The sequence below is a fragment of the Pristis pectinata genome, chromosome 2 (assembly GCF_009764475.1).
Source record: "Pristis pectinata isolate sPriPec2 chromosome 2, sPriPec2.1.pri, whole genome shotgun sequence".
NCBI classification, from domain to species: domain Eukaryota; kingdom Metazoa; phylum Chordata; class Chondrichthyes; order Rhinopristiformes; family Pristidae; genus Pristis; species Pristis pectinata.
In genome coordinates this window covers 81,424,782-81,439,523 of record NC_067406.1, presented here as the reverse complement: position 1 = coordinate 81,439,523, position 14,742 = coordinate 81,424,782, and the positions used below count along the sequence as shown (strand labels likewise).

The following is a 14,742-nucleotide window of genomic DNA, read 5'->3' as shown; positions in this document are numbered from 1 at the left end:
TAAGTGGAGTGGCCATTGTCAGAGTGGCCATTGTCAGAGTGGCCATTGTCAGAGTGAGTGGCTTTGGCACAACAGGCTTCGGCGTCAAGAGGCGGAGGCCATCTGCAACAACACTGGTGAGTAGCTGGTAAGTAAAGGTAAGGTTTACTGTTATTGTTATAACTTTTAAGTCAACTGCAGCTAGGTTAAAAAAAAAAGTTCAGATGGAGGGCAAGGCGATGTGCTGCAGCTGCATGATGTGGGAGCTAGTGGACCCTGCTGTGGTGCACGGTGACCACATCTGCAGTAAGTGCTTGAGGCTGGAGGAACTTCAGCTCAGAATCGATGAGCTGGAGTCGCAGCTTCAAACACTGCGAAGCATCAGGGAGGGAGAGAGTTATGTAGATACTGTGCATTGGGAGGCATTCACCCCCCCTTCGAGCAGGTACTTCTAGGGTCCAGCAGGCAGGTAGATGGGTGACTGTCAGGGGAGAGAAAGAGAAAGGGAACAGGCAGACAGAGCAGAGGACCCCGGAGGCTGTTCCCCTCAAAAACGGGTATTCTGCTTTGGATGCTGTTGAGGGTGATGACCTACATGGATCAAGCAGCAGTAGCCAGGTCTCTGGCATTGGGACTGGTCCTGCTGCTCAGAAGGGAAGGGAGGAGAAGACGAGGGCAATTGTGACTGGGGACTCAACAGTCAGGGGAACAGACAGGAGGTTCTGTGGACATGAGCGAGAATTCTAGATGGTATGTTGCCTCCCAGGTGCCAGGGTCCAGGATGTCTCTGATCAGGTTCACGGCATTCTTGTGCAGGAGGAAAAGCAGCCAGAAGTTGTGGTACATGTTGATACCAATGACATAGGGAGAAAGAGGGATGAGGTCCTGAAAAGTGAGTTTAGGGAGCTAGGCAGAAGGCTGAAGAACAGGACCTCAAGGGTAGCAATCTCAGGATTGCTGCCAGTGCCACGTGATACTGAAGGTAAAAATAAGAGGAGATGGCAGATGAATGCGTGGCTGAGGAGTTGGTGCAGGGGGCAAGGTTTTAGATTTTTGGATCTCTACTGGGGAAGGTGGGACTTGTACTGATTGGATGGGTTACACCAAAACATGAGGGAGATGTTATGAACCAGCAACAAAAGAAACAGTCATGCATAAGTGTTGAAAACTACTTTATTAATAACTACTTACAATAATAAGCAAAATAAAAGTAAAAAGTTAGAATGTTAGAAGTAAAAATGTTACATTTTAAACATTAACCCCAAAAACTAAACTCGGTGTGTATGTGGCAAATTCCCAAAATCCATGTCCAGGAATGGTTCTTTAAGTTCAGTTCAGCAAGGCGTAAGGTGAAACGTGATCAAAGGCTTCAACAGCCACTGTTGACTGAAAACAAAACGTAGATGTAGAGAGTAATTATGAAATCCAAATGTTCCACGATGGAACCCAAACAACACCTCAGTGTTTACTCAGCAGTGACTACTCCACCGCTTCTGCCTCACCCCAAAAGGCACTCGAATCATGGCCGTCCACACAAATACCTGTTTCCATCTACAGGTTAATGACAAAGTGGACTCCACTGGATTACTCCAAAAATCCATACGTGGATTGTTTTTCCACAGTCTGTCTCACTCCAATAGTAACCCAGTTTGTAATACACCTCCCATCTAAAAAGAATTATTTCAAAAAAAATTTATATGTGCATACAGTTAGTAATGTTAATAATTACCATTCTACAGAATAATAGAATATCAGATTGGTAAAGATACAGGTCTCCCATTTAACATTGGGAAAGTCATGGCTGATTGCCTTCCATGTGACATCATGTGTTCATACTTTCACTTTATCCATTTTCAAACAAAATTAATTCTCTCACGTGTTGACCTTGTTGCAATTGGAACTGGTCCAATTTTGTTTTAAGGTTTCTCAATTCAATGTTTACAAATTTCACTAATACAATGTTTAGACTGCCATAAGCTTTAACCTTCGAATTTTCAGACACTTTAATGTCCATGGAATTGGCCACAGCTGTTTTTTTCACAAAACAAAAGCTCTCAATCTGGCAGGCTTTCTGCAGGTTTTTAAATTTCTGAACAAAGTCCAGCAAATTAACCTATTGTTCTCCTGGCAAGTTTAAAGTTTCTCTTTCTCGATGTCCAGACACAAATTCAAAACCTAAGGTTTCCTGCACCAACTGTCTCACTGCAAACAAAAGCAAATGATCTCCTTCATCCCAAACCTCTGGCAATGGTGTAACACAGTCCACAACCACCTTCGAAAAAGGTTCACCAAAAACAGGAATTGGCTTCAAAGGAACCACAAAGGAACTCTGATTCGGTTTCTCTACCATCTCATCACTTGAGAGAGCCTTTTCTCTCAATTCAGTACTCTCAGGGTCTTTAGTCTGTTCCACTATAAATTCTTTTCTGGACAAAGACAAATCCTTATATTCAGACTCAATACAAGGATTTTGATCCTCCAATGAAGACACAAAAGTCTCAGACAAGTCATCATAATTTGCCTCCTGTTTAGGGCTGTCACAGGGAACAACATCAGGCTGCACAGGGCTATTGACCTTGACTAATTCTTTAGCACTAGCTCTAACAAAACTCCTTTGTTTCATTGCTAACTTATCCTCTATCTGCTTCATTTCTAACTCCATCCTTTTCATTTCTATCTGGGCATTTATCTTCCTTTGCTCTGCCTCAGCCTCAAACTTCATCTGAGTTTTTTCCCTGTTCAGCCTCTAACTCCTGTTTCCTGTGTTCTAATGCTATCTTTGCTTACTGCACCTGGGCCTCTGAAAACTGGTTTCCTCCCAGGAGTTGTTTTTTTTCAAAAACATATCCATTGTTGCTGGTTTCCACACTCAAACCAATTAAAAAGAATTTTATCAGACTGACCACAATCAGTCGTCCACTAAGACCCCAATTTGTTCAAACTCAGACCTCTAGTACCAGTCTTGAGTTCGACTTCAGACCACCCTTGTCAATCTTGGGATCGATCCCGGACCAATCTTGTTAACTTTGGGAACTATCCTGAACGAATCTCATTAATCTTTGGATTGGAACCCAGATGACACTTGTTAATCTGGGGAACTATCCTGGTTGACACTTGTTAATCTTGCATTGGATCCCAGATGACATTGTTACTCTTGGGTTGGATCCTGGACGAGCCCCCAATTTTGTTACAAACCAGCAACAAAAGAAACACACTGAGTCATGTATAAGTGTTTAAAAACTACTTTATTAATAACTACTTACGATAATAAGAAAAATAAAAGTAAAAATATTAGATTGTTAGAAGTAAAAATGTTAAATATTAAACATTAACCCCAAAAACTAAACTCATAGTGTTTGTGTGTGTGTGTGTGGCAAATTCCCAAACTCCAAGTCCAGGAATGGTTCTTAAAGTTCAGTTCAGCAAGCCATATGGTGAAACGTGATCAAAAGCTTCTTCAACAACCACCGTTGACTGAAGACAAAACGTAGGTGTACAGAGAAAATAGAGTAATTACAAAATCCAAATGTTCCACAATGGAACCCATATGACACCTCAGTGTTTACTCAGCGGTGACTACTCCACCGCATCTTCCTCACCCCGAAAGGCCCTCGAATTGTGGCCGTCCACACAAATACCTGTTTCCTTCTACAGGTCAACAACAACAGTTAACTCCACTGCTTTGTTCCAAAGTATCTGCCACCCCGAAAAGCATCCGAGATGTGTAATCCGAGAGGGAAAATACCTGTTTCCCTCTACACGTTAACGACAAAGTGGATTCCACCGGATTACACCGGAGATCCATATGTGGATTGTAGTGACAGACACAGTTACAGTCTTTCATCCATCGATAGAGACTAGCAGGCTGCTCTCTCTCTCTCTCTCTCTCTCTCTCTCCCTCTCTCTCTCCCCCCAAAAACGCCATTACGTCCTTTACCTTCTGTTGTCGTAACCACGCCAACACACACACAACACTCTATCTTAAAGGGACATTCACCAATAGTAACCCAATTTGTAACAGGGACCAGTATCCTTGCAGGCAGGTTTGCTAGTGTGGTTCAGGAGGGTTTAAACTAGTTTGCAAGGGGCATAGGAACCGGAGGGATAGGTCAGTGGAAGAAGTGCATGGAGTATAGCCAGATCTAACATATAGAGAGGGTTTGAGGAAGGAGAAGCAGAGAATACGGTATAAAAGTAGTCAGGTGGATGGGCTAAGGTGCATTTACTTAAATGCAAGAAGCATCAGGAATAAGGGTGATGAACTGAGAGCTTGGATAAATACATGGAACTATGATATTGTGGCACTTGCAGAGACTTGGCTGTCACCAGGGCAGGAATGGATACTGAATATTCCTGGATTTCGGTGTTTTAAAAGGAATGGGGGGGTGGAAGAGGAGGAGTGGTGGCATTACTGGTCACCCCTGCATGTGGTGAGTGCATTGGAATGGGCTGCCAGAAACAGTGGTGGAGGCGGATACGATAGGGTCTTTCAAGAGGCTGTTAGATAGGTACATGGAGTTGAGTACTGGTCAGCGATACAGTTACAGTGGCAGAAAGGGTGGATAATGTAGCAAGATCCTCTAGAGTCAGTATGGGTGGAAGTTAGAAACAAGAAAGAAGCAGTTACTCTACTGGGAGTATTCTATAGGTCCCCTGGTAGCAGCAAGGATACTGAAGAGCAGATCAGGAGGCAGATTTTGGAAAGGTGCAAAAGTAATAGGGTTGTTATCGTGGGAGACTTCAACTTCCCAAATATTGATTGGCACCTGCTTAGTAACAAAGGTTTAGACGGGGCAGAGTTTTGTTAAGTGTATTCAGGACGGATTCCTGTCACAGTATGTTGACAGGCCGACTAGAGGGAATGCCATATTAGATCTAGTATTAGGTAATGAACCGGGTCAGGTGACAGATCTCTCAGTGGGTGAGCATTTGGGGGACAGTGACCACCACTCCCTATCCTTTAGCCTTGTCATGGACAGGGATAGGAGCAAAGAGGACAGGAAAATATTAAATTAGGGAAGGGCAAATTATGAGGCTATAAGGCTAGAACCTATGAGTGTGAATTGGGATGACATTTTTGAAGGGAAATGTCCTATAGAGATGTGGTTGTTGTTCGGGGATCTCTTGCAGGATGTTAGGAATAAATTTGTCCCGTTGAGGCAGAGAAAGCATGGCAGGGTGAAAGAACCATGGTTGACAAGAGAGGTGGAATATCTAGTTAGGAGGAAGAAGGCAGCATACATAAGGTTTAGGAAGCAAGGATCAGATAGGCCTCTTGAGTAATATAGGGTAGCAAGGAAGGAACTTAAGAATGGGCTGAGAAGAGCGAGAAGGGGACATGAAAAGGCCTTGGCGAGTAGGGTTAAAGAAAACCCCAAGGCATTTTTCACTTCTGTGAAGAGCAGAAGGATGACGGAACTAAAGGTAGGACCGATTAGGGATAAAGGTGGGAAGATGTCCTGGAAGCTGTGGAAGTGGGTGAGGTCCTCAATGAATACCAAAATTCTTTCTGGCACTGATCCCAAGGAAGCTCTAACAATTTGCAATAGTTATAGCTCTCAAACTGTGGAAGTCTTTCAGTTCTACTATATAAGCAGTTCAGCATTTACAGAGATCTCATCACATCTCCAATTTGATAGAAGAAGCAAGTGCAGGGTTGGGGCACTATCTTGCCCAGGATCCTCAAACAAGACTCTGCTGGTAGGCCCATTGTTACTGGCTGTTCTTGAACCACTGAAATTGCCTCTGCATACTTTGACTCCACCTTCCCTTCCTTTTGGGGAGAGCCGCTCCACCACCATGGGGGAAGAGTGAATGCACACGCAATGTGCAGGTGAGCAGAGAGCAGATGCTGTCCCGGACATGGACTGGGCGACAGCTGGGGAATGCTGCAGAGTGTGGAGGACCTGAAGCAGGATGTGTTCAGCAGTCTGCTTTAGGTCTTCCATGTTGAAAGTTGAGTTTTTCTGCAGATTGAGGAGTGGGGGTAGATAACTTGGTTAATGTTAGACTGCAATTTGCCCACCTGTCTATATTTCACCCTTGACACCATTTGGCTGATGTATGGATACAGACCTATTGCAAGTTAGGGCTGGATGGTTCCATCAGACTTGCTTGATGAATGGCCTTAATCTGATTAATGATGTTCCTGCGTGGCAAAAGTCCTGACAATTAAAAGTATTCACTTGTTGTTGTGTGCGCCACTTCTAATGATGCTGCTGTCCTTATTGTGATACAACAAAACGAATGATTGTAATGCTGTGTGTACAAAAACTAGCACAATCACACCTGTACATGAGGTTTTTGGTCCTTCTGAGCCTGTTCTGTAGTTCATTGATCAAGGCAGCCCATCTACCTCAGTGCAATTTTCCAGCTCTGTCCTCGTATCCTACGGTTCCAACAATGTGTTGAATGAATTCAATGGATGACTGATGCTCCACTTGGAAGAAAGTCAAGGCTTTGGCACTGAGTGGAGAATTTTTCTGATCTTTGTTTCAGATGGTCTACTCTGGTTTGAGTCTTTTCATCCAGGAGAAACATCCTCCCGGCATCTGAGCCCTATCAAAAGCTTCAGTGAGCTATCTCCACATTCTTACCTCTTGAATAAAGGCTGAGTGCATTCAATCCTTGTGTGGCAAACCTGCCATCCCTGGAGCCAACTCAGTGAATCTTTGCTGCACGTGGTATGGCTACTCTATTTTCTCTTTTAGTAAGGTGACTAAAGCTCCATACAGCATTCTAAGTACTGTCTCACCAAGCTTCACCACACCATATAATTAGGGAATATCATTATTTGTGACTTGGATGCAAGGATATCATTGGAATATTAGCCAATTCCTCCACTTAAAAATCATCTGCTTTTGTGCACCTGATAGGATAACTTCACATTTTTCCACATTGTATTACATATGCATTGTTCTTGTTGGCCACTCACGTCACTTGTCCATATCCCCTTGAAACCTTTGCATTCCGACTCTCAATCCCATTTAGTTTCGTATCAACAAATCTGGAAAAAGGACACTTGGCTAAATAATTCTTCGAGATTGAAAGCTGCTCAACATTCTTTTCTTCCCTACTCCAATAACCACTGAGACTTATGGCCATTTTCTGGCTCAGTCACATCAGCAGCCCCTGCAGCAGTGAGCAGACGGCACAAGGCCAAAAGTGGCAGCAACACGCGAGCTTCCATCTCCATGGCAGGGGCACACTTCAGAGAAGCTGGAAGGTTAAGGTCAACACAGGTGATTTTTTTTTACTTCAAGAAGCATCGAAGGAACCTGTAACCTAGAGTGCACAAGTGAAACATTTTACCCACTGAATTTCAACTGAATGTTAAAATATACACGTGCCACTTTCAGGAATGTTATTTGTTTTAAATGATCCCCGAGGATAGCCCCAGCTTTTATCGCTTTTTGGCAACGTTATGTCTCTCCTTAACGGATTCGTCAGTTGTTGGGTAATTAGGGATGGGTAATAAATGCAGACATTGCCAGTTATTGTCACATACCCATAAATAAATAAAAAGGAACAGTGATGTCGGGTCCTGCCAGTATCGCCTGTGATGATTGTCCAATTCAACTAGCCCTTACACAGTGCTTCAGATGTGGTCTAAGGAGGGCTTTATCTAATTGGTAATTGTTTTTCTGTTGTCCTATGTACTGAGATAGATACAATGACTGCTTTGTTTGCATGCCACCCAAACAGATAATTCCATACATATGTACATTGAGTTAGTAAATAAGGAAAAGTAATAACAGAATGCAGAATGAAGTGTCACATTTAATGAGAAAATGCAAGGGCCATGATGAGGAAGATTGAGAGATCAGGAGTTCTCTCTATAAATACAAGAAGTTCATTCAAGAACCTTATAAAAGTGGCATAGAAGCTATCCTTGAGCCTGGTGGTACATGTGCTCAAGCTTTTATATCTTCTGACTAATGGAAGATGGAGAGGAGAGAATGACCAGGCTGTGAGGTGACTTTTATTAAGTTGGCTGATTTCATGAGGCAGTGGGAAGTTGGAGGGCAAACTGATTTGCATGATAGACTGCGCTGTGTTCACAACTTCTAGAATTTACACAGCCACAGGCAAAGCCATTGCCACACCAAGCTGTGATGGATTTGGATAGGATGCTTTTTTGTGGTGTATCTGTAAACAATGGTGAGAGTCTTTGGAGATCTGCTGAATTTCCTTCACCTTCTGAGGGAGTCAAGGTGCTGGTGTGCTTTCTTGGTCATGGTGTCTATGTCGCTGGACCACATCAAGTTACTGGTGATATTTATATCAAGGGACTTGACCCTCTCAACCACCTCTCCACCATTGATACAAACAGGGGTATGTACTCCTCCCTACTTCCTGAAGTCATCAACCAGCTCTTTGGTTTTGCTGATTTTGAGGGAAAGCTTGTTGTCTTGACAACAGGCTCTATATTTCCTTTCTGTACTCCACCTCATCCTTGTTGATGATCTGGCTCACTGCAGTGATGTAAACTATCTCCCTAATGCTTTATGCACTTAACTTGCAGTTAAAGACAAACATTCTATTTGCAATTTTGGTAACATTTTGTGTTGACTACATTTCATTGTGAATGAACCCCTGAAGATCATGAGCAGGCCACTTCTAGTTTTCAAAATTTAAATATACTTGTTCTTCCTTATTGAGCCAACTTCAATAACTTCATAGTTACATTCATTAAAATTTGTTTTCTATGATTTTACACAATTGCTGTGACCCTCTCCATTTTATCATATCATTTGGACAACATACTTATCACTGGAAAAACTGGTTCACATGTTTGAGTCACTAGTAATAAATGATTGAGCAACCATACTGGATTTCTGGGGATGGTGGGTGAAATTGTGCTGATCCCAACCTGTGTGTCATGTTTACCACCATGATTACACTGAATTTTGTGACTAGCTCTGAACGGTGTCCAACTAACATTATTATTGAGATTTAGAAACATTTGAAATAAATCAAACTAAAATAAATGACAGATTTAAAGAGACAAAACTGCTTTTAATCAATTCAAAAGCAATGTATAAAGGAACAATTGAAATTCATAAATACATTTAGGTAAGTTTGTAACAATGATAATGAATGTGTCTCCTACAGGTTCATGGTTGGATTAAAGTGAAGGACCCAAGAAGGATATGAGTCCAAGCAGAGGGAGAATGTGGGGAACTGATCTGTTACATTCCTTATATCTCTGCCACAGTTATTTCAATAAGAAAATGCAAAAATGAAGTACTTTTGAAATGGAAGTTGACAGCTTAGAATGAATGTAGTTCTGATAGGTACAAGAGTTTATGACTGGGGTAGAGGTAAAGACCTGAAAGTTATTGTTATGGAGTCCAAGAATAGGGAAAATTCAGATCTATTTAAAACAAGTGTCACTCCATGCACTGCAATTGACTGATGCTAAATCAGACCATTACCCACAGGAAACTCCAAGCAGGTTCCAGGCCAGAATTGAGAGCTACTCCCATCTGTGCTTTCAGACAAAGCAAAATTTTCATTGTAATGACTCTCCCCAAGACCACCAGCACAGTTGCAGCCTTGAAGCTTTGCCAGCTGACAACTACCAATAGTTTAGAAAAGAAAACACTGAATTGAAGTGAACCAATACTTTTTTTAATGGACTGAAGTTGCATAAGCAAACATTTGTACAACATTAGTTCCAGATTTATTGAAAGAACTGGAAATAATGCAATAAGAACTTGGAGGTACATTGTGCTAATAGCAAAAACATCCAAGGAGATTTAGTGGCATTTCAAATGGGGATCATTATAATTTCTGGAGTTGATTATACAGGAGATAATGACTTCAAATTCACTCAGATATTTATGGCAAACAAGTCAAATGCATCAATACCATCTCATTACTGCATAGCACAACATTTAGTCCCATATCTAGGCTCCTTAGTTTCCTCACTTCCAATTATTATCTTGAGTGGTATCATCATCTGGTAGAACATGACCTTCAGTAATAGACGCTGGTGTTGTTTTCTCCATTATGGTACAAGAATCTTGCAATAATTCCCTCAAGATGCTCAAAGATGAACCAAGTCGAGATTGTAGATGACTTCTTATGGCAACAGTAATGTCATTATCACAGTCAAACAGGAACCTCACATATTCCAAGTATGCCCTGTTAAATATAGGAATTGTACATTGCATTTGGATCAGGCAACTCATGGCAGCTAAAGGATTTAAGCTGGATCACGTAGGATAATGATCAATATGTTCTGCAACAAACCTGAGAGCAAAGTTTTATCCATGTCTGAGATCAACACTCAATTCTCATCTCAGTGCAAATTAGCTACGTCACAACTTTGTTAGGCCTGCAACATAGGCACCACAAGCCAAGCATAGGGGATGGGGAGGGCTAAGTGATTTGGCCCCTCATGGTAATGGTGTGGTGGTAATGGTATGATTCTATTACTTCAAAGCCCTGCACAGTCCTTCCCTGAAGTGTGACAAGTTTCTTCAGCTGAAAGTGATCATGGATTCAAAGCCAAAGCCAGAGGCTCCAGTTAAACTAAAGTGGAGAGTTGGGTATGGAATCATTTAGGATCTTTGTTTATCAGAAATGTGGCTCACCAGAATTCTAGAAATTGAAGTTGCTATGCATATACTACAATGTCCCCTGGGATTGTTTGATCAAAGTTCTGAACTTTGTTAGAACAGACCTGCATTGAATTGAAATAAACTGGAGGAAACTGCAAACTTCAGTCCTGTAATGTTGGTTTATTATATCAGAGCTTTGCTTTTGCTGGAGCAGTTTTGTTCTGTTGAAAATTGCTTAAGAATTCCCACTTGAATTACACATTATAACTAGAAGGCCAGTAAGCAAGCACCTCAGTGGTTGCAGTTGACAATTTGAAGCATTTTGTATTATGCAGAAGGCATTCAAATTCAAGTGGAGAGGTCTGGTTTTGACAGCAAGCAGACTTCATAATATTCTCCCTCACCTGCCCCAAAACAGATTGTCCTGTTAAATGGTGGATAGGACACCAAGTTCCAATGGAGGCAAATTCTGGCAACAGTTGAGACAAATACTGCAAGTTCACCCATTCCAACAAACTGATTAAGTGCTTGGTTGATTTATAGCAGTGACAACATGCAATGAAATCAATATTTACTCACCCATTCAAATGTATTTTGTTAAGATCAATCATGTTCGCCAAAGCATCAATATTGCTGTTTGCTACAGCACAGATGTTATGTTGCTGGTAACATTTTGCTTGCACATGAACAAGGATCCTTTGCACTGCAGCACATCTGGTAACACTGCTGCTGAATCTGGACTTGATCCCAATGGCACTGCACTTCAGGAAATCTTTGATGAATTGTTTTCCCTGCAAGGGGACAAAGTACACAAGTCAAGGCATTCCCACTTCCTCTTGGCCAGTTACTACTTCATACACAGGTGTGAAGAGAAGCAGCAGCACATTCTAACCATATCAGCTACTCAGTTTCCATAAGCCAATTTAAAATTTATGTCCACTTAGCAGACCAGGTTACTCCATAGCAGAGAGAGGCCTCAAGTGCAAACATTCATATTGGCTCTTCCAGCAGGTTGAAGCACTACAGCAGTCTTCTCATCCCAAAGGAAGGCAGCCAAGCTGTAGTGAACACTGGCAAACACAATGAACAATTACCTCAAAACTTTGGAATGCAAATTGCAGGATGTACCATTGGAAGCACCCCTTTCCATTAAACTGAACGCATCTTACTGCTTTCTCCACAATGACTTGCAACAGCAACTCTGAACAGGGACTGAATTACCATTTTCATTGATCAAGTCAATTTACCACACTTTAATGTTGACATCTATTCCATATCTCAAATTTTACCCAGTTGCAAAGTAATTCACTATGATGCCAAAAAAGAAACACCAATTCAGTGTTTGTCCAAGCAGTGGCAAAATCACGATGTCTCCAAACTTACCTGTACATCAAAGTTGTCTGCATTCTGAAGAAAGTCTGTGCAGATTTCATACAAGTTGTCATCTAGATGACAGGTTGTGTTTTCCAGACATGCAAAAGTATCACATCCCACATCTGGTACATGGTGCAGACAGGCATTTATTTCACCTGTTGGAAGAAGAGTTGCCTCAACCATCAATGCTGTGTTTTTTTTCTACCACAAAGATTAAGATTTTATTTTGCAGATACAACCTATCTAAGCACTTATATACAAATCAGCATTCAACATGAATCCATTGTCTGAGGAGAGAAAACAAACCACCAGTTGGTCTGACCTCAGTGGAGTATAGTCTACAGTGAAAGCTGCAATAATGATAAAACCTTGGAGAACAGGATTTAGCAGAGGAAGTATGGAATATTCATGTCCGACTGATCCACAGGAATCCTTGGACGATGTGACTAACAGAATAGATAAGGGGGAAGCCAGTAGATGTACATTTGGATTTTCTGTCTTTCAGTGACCTGCACAGGTGGCCAGTTGACATAGTTAGAGAACAGGTTAGGGCAATACATTGACATGGATTGAGAAGTGCCTCAGACAATGGAAAATGGTGATGAATCTCAGAGTGGGAGGCTGGAGCTGGTAGTGTAAAGGAACATATGGGGGCAGCTATCAACCTGCAAGGATTTGGCTAAATAACCTGGTGTTCCCCTCCTCCACCAGATTTGGGGGATACAAAATCGGCTGGGATTGAGAGTCAGGGAAAGATAAAGGTTTCAAAGGGGATATGGACAAGATTAGTGAGTGGCCAAGAACTAAAATCTCTCCTGGCTGAGGAGAGAAGAGCCACTGGTAGATAGTATGCTATTGAATAATGAAGTCAACGGATTTCTAGAACGATAGGATGTGGATAGTGTGGAGAAAAAAAAAAAGGCACCGAGGTAGATCGACTGCTTTAAATAATGAATGGCAGGACAGGCTAAAAATGAACCTTAAACCACTACTCCTGCACTCAGGTAGTTGTGTGTTATCATACACAGATTTTCTTGCGCACCATAAAGACACCATCATTCGACACGGCACACACCGAATCGTGCATTTACTATCAATAATCAGAATTTATGCTATGAATGAAGAACGTTCAGATTGACTTAACCCTGTTCAAACAGCCCTAATGCGACTATCCTTCTCGTATTTCAACGAACCCGCCTCCATGCATAGATGAGCCGCTTGGTGCAAATGACAAAATAAAGACAGGCGGGCAGTGGGAGATTACACATTCACCAAGTTAGTTTCCGAACTACCTCACCCCACCACCCACCTCCCTCACCTCTATACCTCCTGTATGAAAATTAGAATGTCAACGTGGAAGATCCAAAGCAGACCGGTGAACACATCTCCTGCCTCAGGTCCCGTACACCCTGCAGCATTCCCCAGCTGTTGCCCAGTCCGTGTCCGGGACAGCCTCTGCCCTCCGCTCACCTGCACGTTGCGGGTGCAGTCGCTCTTCTGGGGCGGCGGCAGAGCCGCTCTCCCCCGGCGGCTCAGTCACATCAGCAGCCCCCGCAGCAGCGAGCAGACAGCGCAGGGTGAAAAGTAGCAGCAAAACACGAGCCTCCATCTCCACAGCAGGGTGACACGTCAGAGAAAAATCAAAGATTAAATTTGAAAAAGTATAATTTTTTTAAAATCCCGAGAAACACCCAAACAACCTGTAATCTAGAGTGTAACCTAGACACATTTTATACTCTTTTTCCTCAATTGTTTCCCCCGCCCCAAATCAACTGAACATTCAACTATACACGTGCCACTTTCAGGAATGTTCTGCTTTTTAAATGATCCCAAGAACAGCCCCAGCTTGTATCGCATTTCGGTAAGGTTGTTTCTCTCTTTAACGGATTCCTCAGATCTTGGGCAATCAGGGATGGGTAATAAATGCAGGCAATGCCGGTTATTGCCAAATTCCCGTGAATGAATAAAAAAAACAGAGATGTCGGCTCCTGCCAGTATCACCAGTGAAGATTGTCTAATAAAAGTGCCCTTCACACAGTGTTTCAGATGTGGTCAAACTAGGGCCCTATCTAATTGTAGCTTATTGGTAATGGGTTTATTATTGTCAAATAGACCGAGATACAGTGAAAAGGTTTGTTTGCATGTCATCAAACAGATCATTCAATGCATAAATACATCAAAAGGAAAACACATCAGAATGCAGTGTTAAGTAACAGAGAAACTGCAGTAGTTGGAGAGTTAAGATGCAAGGACCATGACGAGGGAGACCGAGAGATCAAAATTTCATCTTCATTGTATAAAAGGTCTGTTCAAGAGTCTTATAAGAGTGGGATAGAAGCTGTTCTTGAGCCTGCTGGTATGTATTCTCGCTAATGTTTTCTGCCTAATGGAAGGGGAGAGAAATGAGAAACGACAGGGTGGGAGGAGACTCGCGGCAGCGACAAGTGTAGATGGAGTCAATGGAGGGGAAACCGTTGTTGGTGATAGACTGGGCTGTGTTCACAACTCTCTACAGCTTCTGGAGGTCTTGATTAGAGCAGCCGCCATACCAAGTTGTGATGCATCCAGCAGAAATGCTTTCTATGGTGCTTTGGTTAAAAACCGGTGATGTTCATTGGGCACATGCAGGATCTCCATGGCCTTCCGAGGAAGTGGAGTCACTGATGTGCTTTCTTGGCCCCAGTGTCTATGTGGCTGGACCAGGTCAATTCCTTGGTGATATTTACACTAGGAACTTGAAGCTCTCAGCCACCTCCACATCAGCAGCATTGATTCAGACAGGGGCGTGCACCCTGCCCTGCTTCCTGAAGTCATTGACCAG

General features: G+C 42.4%; 1 protein-coding gene across 1 annotated transcript; it reads right to left on the bottom strand.

Annotated features, from left to right (window-relative positions):
- Positions 1-8,979: 8,979 nt before the first annotated feature.
- On the bottom strand, positions 8,980-13,627 carry LOC127585752 (stanniocalcin-like). Its single transcript, XM_052043437.1, has 4 exons — positions 13,392-13,627; positions 11,931-12,076; positions 11,127-11,338; positions 8,980-10,128 (listed from the first exon to the last, which is right to left on the bottom strand). Exons 1-4 carry the CDS (start codon positions 13,528-13,530, stop codon positions 9,909-9,911), a joined length of 717 nt encoding a protein of 238 aa, XP_051899397.1. The 5' UTR covers positions 13,531-13,627; the 3' UTR covers positions 8,980-9,908.
- Positions 13,628-14,742: the final 1,115 nt, after the last annotated feature.